At 60.3% G+C, this 17898-nt stretch overlaps 1 protein-coding gene across 1 annotated transcript in view; it reads right to left on the bottom strand.

Moving 5' to 3' along the window:
• Positions 1-17898, bottom strand: part of Crispld2 (cysteine rich secretory protein LCCL domain containing 2) — a 53856-nt gene that overhangs the window by 12273 nt on the left and 23685 nt on the right. The window contains exons 6-13 of the mRNA XM_046434937.2: positions 16252-16352; positions 12822-12965; positions 11429-11489; positions 8474-8540; positions 7877-8007; positions 7261-7304; positions 6081-6153; positions 3195-3270 (exon numbers count right to left, since the gene is read on the bottom strand). Coding sequence (XP_046290893.1) covers positions 3195-3270; positions 6081-6153; positions 7261-7304; positions 7877-8007; positions 8474-8540; positions 11429-11489; positions 12822-12965; positions 16252-16352 — 697 coding nt within the window. The remainder of the gene's footprint in view (positions 1-3194; positions 3271-6080; positions 6154-7260; positions 7305-7876; positions 8008-8473; positions 8541-11428; positions 11490-12821; positions 12966-16251; positions 16353-17898) is intronic.

Genomic DNA, 17898 nt, shown 5'->3' with positions numbered 1-17898 from the left:
GGCGCAGCAAGGCCAGGGCTGACCCCAGTGCCACAAAACAACAAGAAAGGGCACACTCTGCCTCACATGTTCAGCAAGTGACTTTCTGAGCCTGGATGTGCCAGGTGCCATCCCCGGCATGGGGAGGGGAGGGGGGTCGGCAGGGAACAAATGAAGACCCCGCCTCAGGGAGCTGGGGGAGGCAGAGAGGGTCCAGGAGCAAGAGCACCTCAGCCCCAGAGGCTGCGACTCACGGCCGGGTGGAGGCCGTTCTGAACTGTCCTCAGGGAGACCCAGGACATCTGCCCAGAGCCCCCAGGAGGCCCAGCAGGCTCCAGCCGAGTGGGGTGGAGGTGGCCTTTGAAAGCAGGCCAGGCCACTGCTCAGGGCTCACGCTCCTGGCGGATCTCTGCCCTCAGGGGCCAGCAACTGAGCAGCAGCCCAAGAGAGATCCGAGACCGGCTTGCAGGGACTGGGATGTGGGCAGATGGTCCCTTCCTGCCCGTCTTCCTGCCACCAGCCTCTCCCCCTCCAGGCATCTGCAGAGAGACAGGCTCCGCTCCCCCCTCCGGGCCTGACGCACAGCAGCACCTGAACGCTCACTGACCCCCCCACGACCCCCTGGCCCCCCCGGCACAGCTGAGCGTCCAGTGACCTGCGTCCACCCAGAGCCTCTTCCCTCCAGGGGGCAGGCCAGCATGGAAGCTCTGGGGGCACCTGCGGAGGGGCCTGCCCTGAGCGTCTCCAGCCCCGGCACAGTGAGCTGGGGGCCCCAGGAGGCAGCTCTTATCATCACGGGTCCTTCCTGATGGACAGGCAGCCCCAGGGCCAGGGAGCTGAAGGCCAGGCCCAAGTCACTCGGCTGGCAACGGCAGAGCCAGAGACCATATTCCCCTCCACAGGGTGGCCACATGACAAGGAAGACCAGGGCTGAAGGCAGGTGTCTCCTGAGGTGGCATTAGTGAGACAGACACAGGGACCCAAAGTCAAGGGCCACCCCCATGGCCACCCAAGGCTCCAGGATGGGAATCTGCCTCAGGGACCCTCGGATGTGGTCCCCAGCCAGCAGCAGCCACGCCACCTGGGACACCTTAGCAACGAGTCTCTGGCCCCCTGGGCCCACAGGGCGAGTGGCTGCAGAGGGCTGGGGACCTGTCCGAGCAGCGCCCGGGGCTCTGAGGCAGTTGGGGTGGGCACTTCCCAGGCAGCGGGCAGGGAGGACCCAGGGAAACGGAGGTCCAGGAAGCCTCGCCCAGCATCCCACCCTGGGGAGCGTCTGCCAGGCCGGCCGCTCGGCCTGGACCCAGGCTCTGCTCGCTGGGCCACGCCCGGACGCCTCTGCCACGGCTCGACCCAAGGCCAGGGGCAGCGTTTCAGGGGAACGGGCAGGAGTGTGGGCACTGCGAGGCCTGGCAGGGCTGGGGCTGGCGCTCCCAAAATAAATCTCTTAGCTAAACAGACGTTTCCAGAAGCCATCATTTCCCAGAACCCAGCGTGACCTAGAAACTGAGGCCAGAAGCGAGCCGCTGCCACCGAGGCCGCTCCCCTCACCTCTGCCTCCTGACCTTCTTTCCGTTAAGACTCTGAGCCCCTCCATGTATTATGCCTTCAACAAGCCGAGCCATTGCGGCACCGGCCCCGTCAGGAGCCTGAGTGTCAAAGCTCCAACCCGAGGGGACACTTCAGTTCCAGGGGATACTCGGGTTCCGGCCACACGCCCGTCCCCCACGTGACCGGGTGCTGGTGAGCTCAGCGGGTAGAGCAGCCTGGGCCACGTGCTCACTGTCACCTGGGGAAGGCTACCTGAGCTGTTTCCCCCTCTGTAGAATGGGGACAAGGACACCTGCACAGGGTGTTTCAAGGAGCCTAGGGCTGCAGGTGTTGGATACAAAGCAGCTTCACGTCACGGCCGCCCACTGGCCGGGCATCTCTCCCTCGTCTTTGCTGCACACGTTTAGCTGTTTGTTGTTTGCTGTGTACAGATTCGATCTCGTCACTGCACTCTGTCACCACACAGGAACTGCGTTGTCCCACTCGGTATACATGAGTTTAAGCCCACTGAGCCGCCTGGTGACGGGGTAGCTTTGCCCATCCATCTACTTTTGAATCCTCTTAAATCACCATCTCTCTCTCTTTTTAAAATATTTTTAGTTGTAGAGGGGCACCGTCGTTTATTTACTTGTTTCTTGTTTATTCCTTTAGTTTCCCTGACTGCTGGGGACGGAACCCAGAGCCTCACACCCACGGGCGAGCCTCGGCCATGCAGCCCGGCCCTCTCCGCCTCTAACCAGAGCTTGGTCCCAGCACTTAGTTTAACAATTGCCACAGGAACTCGTTCCCTCCCAGGAAGCCTGACTTTTAGAACTCAGTCTTAGCCGAACAGCTTTCAAGAAGGAAAAAAGCTGATTTAAAGAGGAAAGAGAAACAACGAGGAAGAAAGCTTAGTCATGAAGGTCGCCTTGACCTCACAGAGCTGAGTGACTTCACGCTGACAGGAATCGGGGACAATTGAAGGCAGATGGAGGCAAAGATGGGGGGGTGCCCACAAAAACATCAGGGAGCACCGAGGGACGTCAGCTGGACACCAGCATCTGGGCCAGTCATGGGGCCGAGGTCTGGAGGTTCCTGGACTAGACCACCCCAGCTCTGGCCCACTCCACAGAGAGGGCGACTACTTGGCAAGGTCACACAGCCTGTCCGCAAGAGAGCTGGGACCATGTCACAACCAGCCGTGGGCAACGGGGAGCAGCCAAGCTCTAGAGGATTCACTGATTGAAGTCAGGAAGAGCCTCCTTGTTGGAGTCGGGAGGGAGGCCGGAAGGTGCCTCCGGTCACCGCGAGCAGTCGGGTGGGGTCGTGTGTCTTCTCCTGTGGCTCTGAGCTAAGTGTGTGCAGAGCCAGAAGGAAGTACAGCGAGGGTGTGGGCCCTCCTATGACATGGGAAGGCTGAGAGGTCACGGGATGTCGGGGACATGGGGCACATGAGGCCAGAAACCCTGAAACCCACCCGGGTGAGTGAGGCCTGCGTGCCCTTCCACGCATCAGGACGGGGTGGGGACACCTCCGTGGATGCCGAGACGGGACAGTGCTCAGAGAAGTGACAGTCCAGATTTCACTACAGGCCCTGGAGTGAGCTGCCAGGTTCTGGGTCCAGGCCTGGGACCCTGAGGTCATAGCAGGTCCCAAGAGGCCACAGAGGAGGCCAGAGTACTCACATCTGCGTAGATGTTGCTGCCAACCACGGGGGCCCAGTAGGACGGCTCGTCCCTACAGCGCGCAGGACAGCGGACTCTGGAAAAGAAGCCGCATTTGTGGGAAGGGGACAGTCAGCAGAAGGTGGAATCCCCCGAGCTTGCCCTCTGTTTGAATTTCCAGACTCCAGTTTGGGACTGCAAGGGACCCGCTCGCCATCTCGCTCTTTAAGAAAGACAAGGCCTCTCCCAGGGCAGCAGGGGAAGATGCTCCTGCCCTCCTCAAAGGCCGCAGGCAGCTCTTCAAAACCCCACGCAGAGGGGCACGTCCAGACAAGGGAGCTAAAGAGATGAGCGAGGGCGGTGGGGCCATGGGCGGTGGGGTCGTCCCAGGCTTGGGTGTTGCCAGCTCCTACTGTGGGTGCGGATTACCAGCCACAGACCTTTTCCAAGGCCACTTCCCTGCTGGGGGAGGGAGGGCGGAGGCCCCCACCTCAGTGGGTCACAGGGAATCCCAGGCAGCGGGTGCCGATAACCTGAGGGGTCAGTTGCCACAGGCCGACTCATGACAGGGGTTGAAGGGCTGGACTCCTGGTGGTCCCAGAGCTTCCAACCAGGCAACAGCATGAGCTTGACTGAAGGAGAGGTCTTTAGTGTTTATCCAGAACACTCTGCCGCAGGCTGGAGCCCAGGGACCAAGAAACCAAGATGGCGTCCAAGAGCCATCTGGCCCCAAGGTGGCAGGATTCTTGAAGGGAAGAAGGCCAGGCAGAGGACCAACATAGGTCTTGAGGAAGCAGGGAAGGGGCAGGCAGGGAGAGAGTGGGGACTTGAAAAAAAAAATGTAGTCCCATTCGGTCGATATGAGTTTGAATCCACTGCGTCAGCTGGTGACCTGGACGCTGCTGCTCTTTTTATTTGTATTTGGGTGAAACAGCTTTGCCCAGTGAAATGTCAGCTGGACACCAGCATCTGGGCCAGTCATGGGGCCGAGATCTGGAGGTTCCAGCTCTGGCCCACTCCACAGAGAGGGCGACTACTTGGCAAGGTCACACAGTCTGTCCGCAAGAGAGCTGGGACCATGTCACAACCAGCCCTGGGCACCGGGGCTATTTAGGTCTATTTTAAATCATTTTAAAGTCACCATCTCTGTCTCTCTCTTTTTTTTTTAATATTTTTTTTGGTTGTAGACGGACATGATACTTCTATTTCTTCTCCCACTCCTCCTGGAATGGCAGGTCAGAAACTCACATTTTGGGTACTCTCACTCTACCAAGATCTTGTTAGTGTTTGTATTTTTCTGAAATTATTTCCTTCTGCTTCTCTTTAATATTCTATTAAATCTACTAACAGGCATTTTAGGGGCTGGGAACTTGGCACAGTCGTAGAGCATGTGCCCAGCACGTGCGAGGCCCTGGGTCTGATCCTCAGCACCACATAGAATAAATAGAACAAAGGTGTTCACGTACTACTAAAAAGTAAATATTAAAAGAATCAAAAGAAACAAAAGGCACTTTAACATCGAGGGGGACCGACGAGGAGGTGGGGGATAGTGAGAGCCAGGGAAAGGCCCCCAGGGAGGAGCCCAGGCCCCTCGGCCTCTCCTGGACAGGCACCTGCTCAGATCTCTACCTAGTGTCCCTTCCGGAACCCACGTGTCTCCAGGTCCAGTGAGGGCTCTGGGCCGCTCCTCACAGGCCACCAGGGGGCCTGTCTTGTCCCCTGTGCTGGGGACTCCCACTGTGTTCAGCTGTCACAGCTGTCACAGAGCTGTGGCTCTGACGGGGCAGCTGCACTCTGCTCTACCTCCCGAAGGCCGTGCAGTGGCAGCAGGACCAGCGGCTGGTCCAGGAAGCTGGAGCCTGGCTAAGGAGGCCTCGGAGTCCACCAAGGAGCAGGTTTTCCACATCTCGCCTCCAAGGGGCTCTACAGGAACGTGAGACAGACGTGGCCAGGACACCCTTCCCTTCAGGAGAGAGGGTGTCATCCTTTGAGGACCAGCCTTCCCAGAGGACCTGCTCCTCCGGCAGACACGGTGGCCCCTGTGCCAGAGGAACCCACACTGCGACAGCACAGCAGGCTCCAGGGCATGGCCGCAGGGCGCGTCTCAGAAGGGGGCATGGGGAGCCAGAGGCCTGGCCCCAGCACGGTGGCAGAGGGGATGGGCGGCTGCAGGGTGTGGGTGGGCGCTGGAGGAGGCCGCTGCATCCCTCACCTAGTGCTAGTGGCTGTGCCCCACACGTCCCTCAGACACACCAGGTGGTCAACCTGCACTGGCCAGTTTCACTGAGGCCCTTAATAAAAGTCATTTTTAAAAAGCTACTTGTAGACTAGGGTCCTAATTAGAATAAGAGGGACTCCACGTTTATACAAACATGTCAAAATACACGCTACTGTCAGGTGTGACCAGAGGACAGATTTCTAAAAATGCAAAAAAAAAAAAAAGCTACTTCTACTTCTAGAATAATCTGCCCAAACTAGACCAGGCCAAGAACAAAGAGCGCTAAGATAACCAAAGGGGTCAGAGGACAAGCAGCTTCCAGGGTTTCTGCACTGACCTAAGAGAGAACGGCAAGTGGCGCTCGAGGGAGATGGTCATTTACCCAGGAACAGGATTCCCTCCCCGAGTCAGTGCCACCTTGAGGGGACACTTCCACGTTCCTGTCTAGGGCACCATAGCAAGGATCTTTTGGTGGCCTGGACAGGAAGCTTAGCAGCGTCCCCACCGAGAACAGTGGCTAAGAGCAAGGGCTGGAGGACAATGACATCACCCATTCCGGGCACAACCGCCTGGCGTCTTCCTCAACCCCGTGTAGACGAAGCCAGATGCCAGGGAGGCCCCAGAGAAGGGCCTGAGCCCCGAGCCCCCGCCCCCCCCCGCCCCCCCATAGTGGTCACCCCGGGCCTCACCTCGGGCAGTGGGAGGCCGGCTTTTCAAACGGGCAGAGCTGAGCCACGGTGGTGTAGCAGTCCACGTCCTGCACTGTGGGGCAGAGGGAAAGGTCAGGTCCCCACGGGGGTGGGTGGGCAGTGCTGTCTCCTTCAGGCCATCTCTTGGGAGAGGACAGCTCTGACACTAGCCTCCTGGGGTCCCTGACCGCCGGCCTCCCCAGGCCAGGGCTGGACAACTTCTTTCTTAAAGGCTCAGAGTGTGGACATTTTTGCTGTGGCCTAATGTCACATCAAGACTGCTGGACGCTGCTGGAGCAGCAGGTCACCATTGGTGACGTGTGAGTGAGGGGCCTGGCCGGGGACTAATGAGGCTCCATCCAAGATCAGGAGGCAGACAGACCCGGCCACAGGCCAGTTTGCCAGCCCGGCCCCGTCTGTCATTTGGACGGGTCATGGGTTTCTGCAGCTGCCCAACAAAGGAACTGGCTCCGTACCACAGGGACTTCTATTCCGTGGGATGCTGGGGCACGGGGTGGGGTGGGGTCATTAAAATTGGGTTTAGAAGACTATTTACAGGCATGGAAATGCATTCCCGAGCCACAATTATTAAAGGAAAAATCAATTTGTAAGCTAATCCCTTTTAAATTTTAAAAGTTACCGATGTATACGCTTTTGAAATACAGGAAAAATAACCTGGGACATCACCCAAGGATGTGGTTACCACTAACCAGTAGAATTTAGGTCAAATTAGCTTTTTAAAAACATTTTAAAGGCTCCACGGTATCTTTAATTGGGTGGATACACAAACATCGTTTCTGTCGTAAGGAAAGCTCTGTGACAACGTTTTTATAAAGGCAACTAACAATTCTTGCCTCTGGGGAAAATGACAAGAGTTGCTTTTCTAAAGGACGAGAGGGGTGAGCAAGTGAGCAGCCCCAGGCACCAGCACTCCTGTGACGTTCAACAGGACAGCCCAGACCTGCTTCTGACTCTGCCGTCAAGGGCCAGTTTCGAGTCCAGTTATGTTGAGAAGCCAATCAAAGAGAGGACCTCTCAGGGGCCTCTGGAAATGACCCTCCTGACGCTGGGACAAAGGTGCTGGCGGGCGTGACAGAGGGGAGGGCAGTGACCCCAGGAGTAAAGCTGGCAGGGGGCAGAGGTCACCCACGTGCAGTCCCCCTAAGTGACCGCGGCTCACCTGTCACTTTGGACACCATGAATGAGCTGGAGGGCTTGTATTTGCTGGAAGAGAGAACATCGGGTCAGGGAGCGGAACATGCCTCGGGGCTCATCCTCCCAGTTCGGCCTTCCCAAGTTCCGGCTCTCAGAATGTTCTAGAGCAGGGCCACTTAACCTTTTTATATCAAGACTCCTCTGGAAACCCAGTGAGACCTACAGACTCTCAGACAACGGTTTTAAGATGTGAAGATACATTCCAAACATCACAAAGAAGGTGGTTGGTACTATGTGATGACTGAATACTGTGCTTCTTCGTTAATGCACAGCCGAGCGGGGTCAGGGATGGACCCTCTAGTGCCCGTTGTCCCAGGGTAACCACTGGAGGGACAGTGCTTCAGACGTCTGCAGCGACGGGTTCTACCAGCAGGGACGTCACCTCCCAGGGGTGCTGCATGGAGGCTGTGCCCAACATCAGGAAGGACACACTCCACTGCAGGTGGGCGCCGGTGGGGCGGGCGCTGTGATTCACCCCGCGAGGTGGGTGGCAGGCCTGCCCAGCCCAGGTAGGAGCCAGAGGCACCCTCGGAACAGGAAAGACCGTTTGAAGGAGCCCCAGGCACAGACACAACAGTTACCTCAAAGACTCCACGCCGTGTTTCTGAGACTTGACGAAGAAGGGTACCTGCCCGTTCCTGGTGATGTCCACCAGGCCTCCTTTGTCGTCGAGGACTCCGGAGTGGAGGGCGGCCCGGCATATGCTGGACGACTGGAGGGGGCGGGGAGAAGCCACAAGTACAGTCTGAATTAATCTTTGTTAGAAATACCCAAGAGGTTTGTCCTTAAAACCCTGAAAGCCAAAACTCCGAGCCAAGGCTCTCCCCACGCCTGACCGTCCCCTCTCCATAACCAGGTCTTTGTTCCTGGGCTTGCTTATCTGGAAGAACCCATCCCAGTCGCTTTACCAGCTCAGGACGGTGACAAGAGCCCTTTCTCCCCACTCAGCGGAGCATGCTAACTCTGGGTCTGACGCGGAGACAGGCCCCGTGAGGACCAGCCCCCGTCCCCACAGGTGGCTCTGACAGGCTGGGAGTCCCCGAGCCCTGATCAGTTCCAGACCCTCCAGGTGTGACCCAGGGGTGGAAAGGAAGCCCTCTGCTGTGAAGCCACCACCTCTTTAAAAACACGTGGCAGCGTCCACCGGAACTGCCCACAGCAACACTGACCACACTTACGCTTTCATAGAACACGGACCCGAAGATCTTTGCCTTGTGGCTCAGGCAGCCTCCTGGGCACTGGTACCTGAAGAAAGAAATGGCGTTCAGAGGGCGCCTCGCCGATGAGGCTGCCGGCCACCTGAGTGCTCTTCCTTCAAGAGCTCCGTTATCACATCTAGAGAAGCGTCGCCCAGGGAGACTCCGCGGCTCTCACGGCTCACCAGGGCCCGGGTGGGCTCACAGTCACACACCGTGGTCTGGATGACGATCAAATGCTTAGGGAGACGGGTCACAGGAGAAAGACCGGTGACTTCACACGCACCAGAAGCCCTGACTGTCCCCAAGGACGTGCAGGTGATGAGGGCCGTTTTCTGGCTGTCGCTCACCAGGGCACTTGGTCAGGGGAACCTCAGAGAAGCTGCTGTGTTCGTGACCCCCAGACCCGCCAAGAGACTCCCGGGCGTGGGGCCACGCCTGTGATCCCAGCACCCCAGAGGCTAAGGCAGGGGCATGCTGGTTTGGGGCCAGCCTGGGCAACTTAAGGAGACCCTGTCTCAGAAAAAGCGGGCAGGGGGCCCAGGACGTGTAGCTCAGCGGTGGACCCTGCCTGGCCCAGGGAGGCCTGGGTCCTTCCTGGGACCACACAAGCGCAGTACGCCTCCACGTCCACTCCATGGGCCCCGGAATTTCCCTCCAAGTCCACATCCCAAGCAACAAGTCACACGGTCAGCCCCACACCCAGGCCAGCTGTCACCATGGAGACGGGGAGAAGCCGCAGGTGACCTGAAATGGCCCAACATGGTTTGTGTAGCCGAATGCCAGCGTGTTCTGCAGCCACTCACAGGGAAGTGCTTGAGGGATATTTCTGGACTTTGGAAAATTCTGAGGGTCCATGGGACGCAGCCGCTCCTGCTGACCACGTGCTGCCAGGAAGCTGCATGGAAAGTCCTGCTGGGCTCCGGCTGCCCTGCCCCCGGCACAGAGAGGTGGACGGAGCCTGACAAACACCTGGGCCAGCGAGACCTCCTGTTTCTCACCTGGATGACACGTCGGCCGTGTGACATGTGGCCTGTCTGCAGCTGGGCAGCGCTCGTTAACCAACAGCCCAATCACCTGCAACTCGGGCACCTGCTGAATGTCCAGCCTTGACCAGCTGAACAGACACAGCGGATACAGGGAGCGCCACGGACACCGAGTGCCTCGAGTGCCCTGAGGTGCTGTGAAGCCACCTCATTCCAACCGCACCCCACCCCTGCTGCGTTAGAAAGTCTGCCCAGTCACGTTCCCAGCTAAGTGACCAAGCCTCCCGATTGTCCTGGGTCTCCCAGGACCTTTCCTACTAAAACCAGGAAAAGTCCCTGGCAAACTGGGACCCGCTGATCAGCTGCTCTGGGGCTGTGGGGCCAGGAACCCACTCATTTCCCAGGGGCGTGGTGGAGAGTGCCCCGGTGAAGGGCTTTGCTCAGTGGTTGCATTAGGGCCACAGGCCACTCTTGTGTTCTCAAGTCCCCTCTGCTCGGCCCCCGCCCCAGCCGGGCACTTACCCGCTTTCGGCTAAGACAAGTGAACCTCTGCAGGCCCTAAGCGGCTTATCCGCGTGCAGCTGGAAGACCCTCCTGGTCCTGGCTCCAGAGGGTCGGGGTTAGGGTGACCCACCAGGCTCTCGGGTTTGAGGACCATGGTGCCATTTAGGGTTCACAACACCAGCCGCAGGTCAGAATTCCCCAGGGAGCCTGGGAAACGCTCTGAGAACCCAAAGGCCCTTGAGAGGCTGAGCCCTCTCAGGCAAAGTCAGCGTCACGGGCAGCGGCCTCTGGGACGAGTCCCTTCTGAAAGTCCCCTGGGAGATCCTGGTGGTGCGGGTGCCAGGTTCCTCTGGCAGGGACAGCTTGTTACATACTTAGACACTGAGAGCCGGCCCTAACACGGCCTGGAAACCCGGGCACGGAGCACATTCGTCCCTCAGGGACCACACAGGCTCAGGCTGCCGTCGCCCTCTTGAGAGCCGCTTTGCCTGCACACCGCCATCTGCTGTCCCCAGGCTGCATGGGGTCTCAGTTCATGACCCCAGGATGCAGCTCCTGGTGTGCAGGGTGTGAGCTCCCCAACCTGGACCCTCAAAGGGAGTAAACACCTGGGCGGGAGACCCAGCTCCGTCACCCCCACATCTGCTGTTCTCACCTGGGGTGGTGTCACCCCTCAGGGACATTTGCAGTCCCTGGAGACATTTGGTGGTCACCTCTTGGGCAGCTTGCTACTGGCAGTTCTGGGTAGAGGCCAGGGAACTGTCGGCCCCACCAGGAAGACCAAGCCGTCCCCAGTGCCAGGAGAGCGCAGCCCGGGCCCTGCCTGTGTCGACAGAGGAGCAGCCCCAGGAGCCAAGCTCTCGGGCACTGGGGGAAGTCAGAGAAAAGGCCGGGTGCCATGGCCAGGGCACGCCTGACCCGGGCCTGCTCCTGGCTCGCCGGGCCCAGCCTTAGAGCTGTAGGGAATTGGGCGCGGAGTGAGGTGTCCCCAGAGCTCCCGTGTCCATGCAGGGGTGGAAGGAGGGGAAATGGCAGGACTGAGAGCTGGGACCTGTCAGCCCACCCAGTGTGACTGGACTGTCTGGACGGTCACTTCAGCAGGCAGGTGTGGCTGAGAAGGTGGTCACTGGGGTGGGCCCTGGAGGGGAGAATCTGCCTGCAGCCCGTTCCCTTCCCCTGCTTGCTGGCTGCCCGGGGTGGACGGCACTCCTCCCCCATGCCCTTCCTCGGACCCCAAGCGATGGGGAGGCTGACCGTGGACTGACCCTCTACACTGTGAGCCACAACCAACGGCTCCTCCTCTGAGCTGTTCTTATCAGGCATGTGGTCACAGTGACTCCAAGTTGACCAACAGCCAGTGTCCACGAGTTTCCACGCACCCGGCCCGGGTGCAATGAGCCCATCTGTGAGGACCAGGGGCTCTGAGGGGCAGGTCAGCCAGACTCACCTGTTGCACGTAGACCCCTTGCACTTGTCCTTCATCTTGGTGTCACAGCCGATGACCTGGGCTAGGAGAGAAACGGGGAGGTATCTGTCACAGCAAGAAGCCAGGGGGGTGAGTGCGAGCTAGAAGGCCTCCCTGCGGGTCATTCTGGAACATTCTGGAGCCAAGCCATACAAGAGAAGAGCAATGCCTGGCAGCTGTGACCTCACAGGGGCTCAGTCCCAGACCTGTTGCTTGTCACTGTGGTGTGACCCTGGGTGTCGCTCACCCTCTGAGGTCCCAGTTCCACACGGGGATAATCATGGCACCCACTTGAAAGGCCCTGTGGGCACTAAAGGGTGAGGAGGTGTGGCCCGGAGGCAGCCTGGGACCACCGGTGCCCCGCAGCCCCGCCAGGTTTTGGTGGCAGAACCCACAAGGACAGGGTCCTTGTCCCAGCCCAGGTGCCGGACGTGGCCGCCTCCCCATGGCTGTGCTGAGCTCCCGTGGCCTGGTTTACAGGGACGCGTCAGGGTCCAGAGTGGGGTGCCTGGAGAGGCCCTGGCCATATCATGATTCCATATGATTAAAACTGCCACCACTTCGGAGAGACAAGGGACCAGCGTCTGGTCAAAATGAGCTGCAGAACAGTCACCTGCCGGGAGAGGCTTGAAGGCAGGGGAGGAGAGAAGGATGGATGGGGCCAGGAGGACAGAGGTGCTGGGAAAATGGGAAGGGTCTCCAGGGCAAGCAGGGTCAGGTGCCCTCACAGTGAGTCCAGCTTTGTGTTTCTTGGCCCTTGGGGGGAAACGAGCCACAGCACTCGCCCGGGGCCATCCTGGCCGAGGAAGTGCCCAGCCCTCAGCCAGGCCGTCCCTGGGGGCCAAGCTCTAGCCAAGCCCAAAGCTCCGGGGTGCTCAGCCAGAGGGCCAGAGTGAGCGGGGGACACTGTTGGGCTTCCTGGTCCTGGGAGAAGCACTTGGCCTCCCGCCCATCAGGGATACTGGGGGCGCTTCATGGTGGTCTAGAGTGGGGACACTGGGCGGTCCCATCACAGCCAATAACCCCCAGGACTGCCCCGCGCTGGGCATGGTCTCCCCACTCCATGGAGGAGCACAGAGCCAGAAAAAGCAAAGGGTCACCTGGCCCAGAGCTGGAACCCTGCAACGGGGTGGCGGAAGGTGCCCCTGGACGTGGTACCCGAGCCCCTGGACGTGGTACGTGCTGCATTCCCCTTGAGAGACCAGCTGCCCCAGGAGGGACCTATCTCATCCAGGTCTCCTAGGAAGGACCTGGGAAGGTCTACTCTGGCCAGCCGGGCACCCCTTCCTGCCGCCTGCCCCCTGCGGGCCCTGCCCAGCTCCCCTCAGGTCACCCAGGTGGCTTGGTGAGCAGGAGGCAGGGGACCACAACTCACTCATGTATTTGACCGCGGGGGTTTTCTTGGGCTTCGTGGGTCTGACCACCCTCGGCTGGACCCAGACGTGCTTCTCGTCAGGGACAGGGGCCGTTTCCACCTCGTTCATCTCGTCTGTCTCGGGTTTCTGGACGTAGGTCTCCTCTTGTCGGTGGCGAGGGGGAGAGCACACACTGGGAGTCAGCAAAAGGACTTGGGGGAGGCAATTTGAAAACGAAACTTGTGGGGGGTCAGTGCCTCAGAAGTCATTTCAGCAGCAGAGAGAAGGTTCCATGGGGGACAGACCCAGCCGCCGGCACTCTACCAGCCAGGAGCTGGGCTCTTCCCACCACCCACGATTGCCATGGACCCGAGGGCAGGGGGGAGGCCTGTCCAACCAGAGCTGTTGTCCATCTGCCGCCCACGACAGCTATCCAAGAAGGCAGCTTCAAGGAGTTTCCCTGGTCACTGACCCAAAGCCCTTGCTGTCCCTGAGGCCCCTCTGCCCTTTCATTGGGGGAGGGGTCACAGACCCAGGTTGATGCTCTGGGACCCCAGCTGCACCTCCGGCCAGCCACCTGGGCCCTCTGTGCCCTGGGGAGTGACTGTGTCACAGCTTCGGGCTCATCACACACGACCGTCCAAAGACCCTGACTCCGCTCTCCGGTCCCAATTCTTCCCCACAAAGGGCACGTGTGTCACATTTCTCCAACCATAACCACGACCCCCAAGTTCTAAAATCTTTTAGTTAAATAAACAAGTTGCACTTATTACATATCAGTCCACTTTCATCTTCGTCTTGATGGACAGTCCTGAGCTGCTGGCCACCAGGACACCAAGCTAAGTCCAGCCAAAGCCAAGAAGTGAGAGGCAGCCCGTGGCCCCAGGACCCGATCGAGGGTGAGCAGATGTGCGCTCTGCCGGGGCCCTTTCCTCCGCCATCCACAGCCTGCACCTCCTGTCCTCCGGGACTTGGGGTCCCCTGCCTCCCAGGCTCCTCAAGTGAAAGGGACAATACAGACGCTCCTCAGCTTACAAGGTGGTCACCCCCCGAGAAGTACTTAAAACGTGAACTGCCACGGCCCAGCATGGAGAGCGCTGGCCACGCGTCTCAGCCTGGAGAAGATCAAGACGCAGAGTTCTAAGTCGGGTTTCCACGGAGCGCATGCGGCTTCCATGCCAGCAAGGTCAAGAGGCCGCCAGTCCAGCCACCCTGCCGGAGGCCTTCGCAGGGTGTTGGGTGAGAGAACTGAAGGAGGAGTGAAGCCCCTCGCAGGCCTCCTGCCTTCCAACCCACGAGCTCTCTGCCAGAGGGCAGAGCAGGGTTTCTGTGCACACAATCCAAAGGTCTAGCAGCTGAGCACCCTCAAGCGCCGTTCCAGGCCCGGCCTCCACGCTGTTCCTGGCTAACTCACTGCCCACCACCCCACCCAGCCAGCACTCCAGAGGAGCATGGGTGGGGGAGCCAGGAGGAAAGGGGGGCCCAATCCTTTCTTATATTCTGCTGGGTTCACCCTCGGCCGCCTGCTGCCCAGGCCACGCCAACCAGCGCCCGCACTAGGAGCCACTCAAGGAAGCTCACCAAGGGGGGACTGTCACCCAAAACAGAAGAAGGCCTGGCCACCCAGTCAAGGACGCCCAAGGAAGGGACCGTCGGGCGCCCGTGCAGGGCGCTGGAGGAGGAGCTCCCCAGACATTGCTGGCGAACACGGCCGGCACACGGGCCCCTCCTGTCCCCTGCGCCCGTCAATGTGGCTATTCAGAGCTGCCCTTTACTGAGGCCAGAGCTTCTCGGCAGTGAGCTGGGTTTCTTCCACTGGCCTTCGGGATTTTACACCTCATAATCGTGGCTTTATTTAGCAGGATATAGCCTGGTGGGGCGTCCAAAGCGTTTGAGGGTGACCATTGCAGGGCCGGGCAGACAGGTCCTCCCTCAGACGCACACAGGAAAAGGGGCTGCTCCCCGGGCCGCTGCAGCTGGGCACATCCCAATTAGGATCCCTGTGAGGACCCACATGGGGCTGGGGAAATTCCTGCCCCGTCCACTTCAAGGTCACTGGTCCCAAGATGGCGCTCCAGGCTGGGAGTCCTGGGGCCCAGAACGTCACTTAGATCCCTTGCAGACTCTGCCTGGCCCCGCGGTTGTAACGGAGCACAGAGCTCACGTGACCCCAGGCAGCATGGGTCCCGGCATCCCCCCCTTCCCCTCGTTCCCTTAGAGACACCATCAGCCCCACCACAGGAGACTGGGCTCAGAGAGGGGAAGCAGCCTTCCCAAGCTCACACAGCTGGGAAGTGGCCGGCAGGCATCCAGCCCCGCTCCCCGACCTCCCGTCCCACACGGGGGGCTGGAGGGAAGCCAGCTTCTCTTTTCTCTCCTTATCCTTAAGCCCCCATATCTCCATTACGGGTCAGGGCCCTGCCCGGCACCCGCGATGCGCACTTATTAAGTAGCTTATGCAGGTAAGCGGCTCTCAGGGGACTTTGCATGGCTGGCCGAGGAGACGGGATGCCTGCCAAGAGGAGTTGGGCGTTTTCCACCAAAAATAAAGAAATATGTACACGGGGCATCGTTTCGTGGGTAAACTGGCATCTAAGGTCTCTGTGTGCGTCTGTCCTTTGAAAGTGAGTCTCTGTGGAAACTGGGGGAATATTTAACCAAAAACCATGCAGGACACACATGCCACGTGCCCCGGCGGCCCTGAGTGCCCGGCAGTTCTAGCAGGGCAGGGCTCACGGGGAGCTGGGGTCATGAGCACATGGGGCAGGTGCACTGCGGCTCCCAGGAGGAGGCCACCCCAGCAGGAGGCCACCCCAGCGGTTTCTCAGGAACAGCTGCAGCAGGGTGCACAGCCAGGGGCTGGAGGGAGGGGCTCCTCAGAGCAGACTGCAGGCAGGCTGGTCCCTCCTCCCCACAGGGAACAGTCAGCTGTACACAGCTGCTGGGCAGCAGAGTGCCCGGGTCCCTGCAACCTCCCTCTAACCCTCCTCTTCTCCCTGCCAGAGCCCCCGACCGACCCCAGGTCTCCCTGCCAAGAGGGCTACTCCCGCCCGCACACCTCCCCTGACGCAGAGCCACCTGCCCTCCTGCACGGCCCACGGTCACTGCTGACGGTGCCGCACGAGCCTCAGCGGCCAGGGCCCATTTGGCCCTTCCTGGGACATGGCCCCTGGAAGCCGAGGGAAGGGCAGGGTCGGCAGTGGGTGGCCATGCACAGCAGCAGAGGACGTGGGGACACCGCAGGCCCGGCAGACGCGCACAGGAACAGCGGAAGGGCTCGGGCCCTGGTGCCCCAGCTTCGGCCGCGGGAGGAGAGAGGTTCGGGGGCGAGCAGGACCCCCAAGTGGGGCTCTGGGGCCTTGAGTAGGGTCTGGTTCCCTGCTTGGTTCAAGCCGTCTGTGACTGGGGTCAGGAGGTCCCTGTCACTCGGTGGCTGTCCCGTGCTCCTACCTCGGTAGCACAGGTTGTTTCTGCAGCTGCCTCCGTAGCTGGGCGGGCACTCGGAGCAGGGCCGGCCGCTCTTGTAGGGGGCTTCTCCGATCCAGTTCCCCCTGGAAGAGACCAGGAACACCGTCAGGAGGGGCCTCGGGGCCTGGAGATGAGACTCTTCCAGACCCCCCGGGGACCCCGAACACAGTCCCACCAAGTCGGGGAGGAGGGTGTGTGCCAGGGACAGGCAGCCACCCAGGTCCTCCAGGGCAGTCTAGAGAATTCCGAAACCCCACAGAACCCGGCAGCTGAGACCCTTCCACCCAGCACCTGGTTCTGCCTCCTCAGCCCTGAGTGAAGCCATGGGGCCTGTTGGGACAGCAGGTGTGTGCGAGCACAAGTGTGTGTATGGGTGTATGTGGACATGTCCACGCTCGTCCCCAGGATCCGTGCATTGAAGCCCTACACCCATGTGGCCTGCATCTCGAGATGGGCTGCTCAGGAGGGAAGGACGCTGCAGAGGCCATCGGGTGGGTCCTGGTGCACCCGTGAGTGTCCTTCCAGAGACAGCCAGGGGGCTCACGCCCTCGCTGCCCGGGAAGCACACGCCAGGAGGCGGCCAGCCAGGAAGGGGCCTGGCCAGAACCCTGCGGGGCCGGGGCTTGACCTGCAGCTCCTGGGACCCAGCAGGGAGCGAGGAGCCCGCGGTGGAGCTGCCCCTGGCCACAGGCTCCTCGGGCAGCTCATCCTGCACAGGGCTTCCTGAGCAAGGCCGGTGCTGAGGGGGACTCTATCCCGACTGCACCTTCCAGGGTGTTTTTCACATAAAGAAGAGTCGATCCAGTTGCCCCCCCCCCCTCCCCGGGGAGCAGTGACGGTGCTCTGTGGGCTCCTGAGCCTCCTGGCGGTGACGTCACCCTGCCTGACGGCATCTGCAGAGCTTGCTTCCTCCCGGCCTCTGCGATTCCCCGTCACCTACCTCCCAGGGCCACTCCCGACCCAACCCAAGCAGATGAGGTCGTTCCCGTTTCATTCAGTCACTGGGCAAATATGCTGTGAGGGCCCCTCTGCAGCGTGCCCTGCGAGGACAGCGGCCAGCGGAGGGATCAGCTGGCAGACCGCGGCCTCACATGGGGACAGAAGCTCCAGGGTCAGCACATATTTGTGCAGTGAGCAACGGGGTGAATGAATAAGGGCTGAGTGACACGGTGACAGGTCCCCCGAGGAGGGGCCACACTGACGTCCTGTGGTCCCTCAGGCAGGACAACAGAACAAGGATGGCAAGTCGGGTCCAGCGTGAAGCTGGGTGTCCTCGGGTGCCGTCTGGGCACACCTTCAGAGAATAGCAGCAACAGCACCTGGCAGACCCTCTGGCCATCCAAACAGCCACTCCTGCCTCTGTGTGCTCCGGTGGCCCCAGGGCATGACTTGGGCAGCCACCAGGGCAACCTCCTTGACCAATGCCAACCGGGAACCACCTGCCCCTTGTCTCGGATTGGTCTAGTTCTGGAGAAGTGCCCAAGGGGTGCCCTCTCCTACTATCCTACCTCCTTCTGCTTGGGAAGACAGGATGCAGGTGGTCTGCAGCCACCTTGGGGTCACAAGGCAAGGAAGGCACAGACTTAAAGGACTGGAGTCCCCCCGACACTGCTGAGCTGCTAAGATGAC

Source organism: Marmota monax, unplaced genomic scaffold, assembly GCF_021218885.2.
Source record: "Marmota monax isolate L192 unplaced genomic scaffold, Marmota_monax_Labrador192_F-V1.1 WCK01_AAM20220418_F8-fsc00024, whole genome shotgun sequence".
Taxonomy (NCBI): Eukaryota; Metazoa; Chordata; class Mammalia; order Rodentia; family Sciuridae; genus Marmota; species Marmota monax.
Note: the sequence above shows the minus strand (reverse complement) of the source record. Positions and strands in the feature narration are given on the sequence as shown.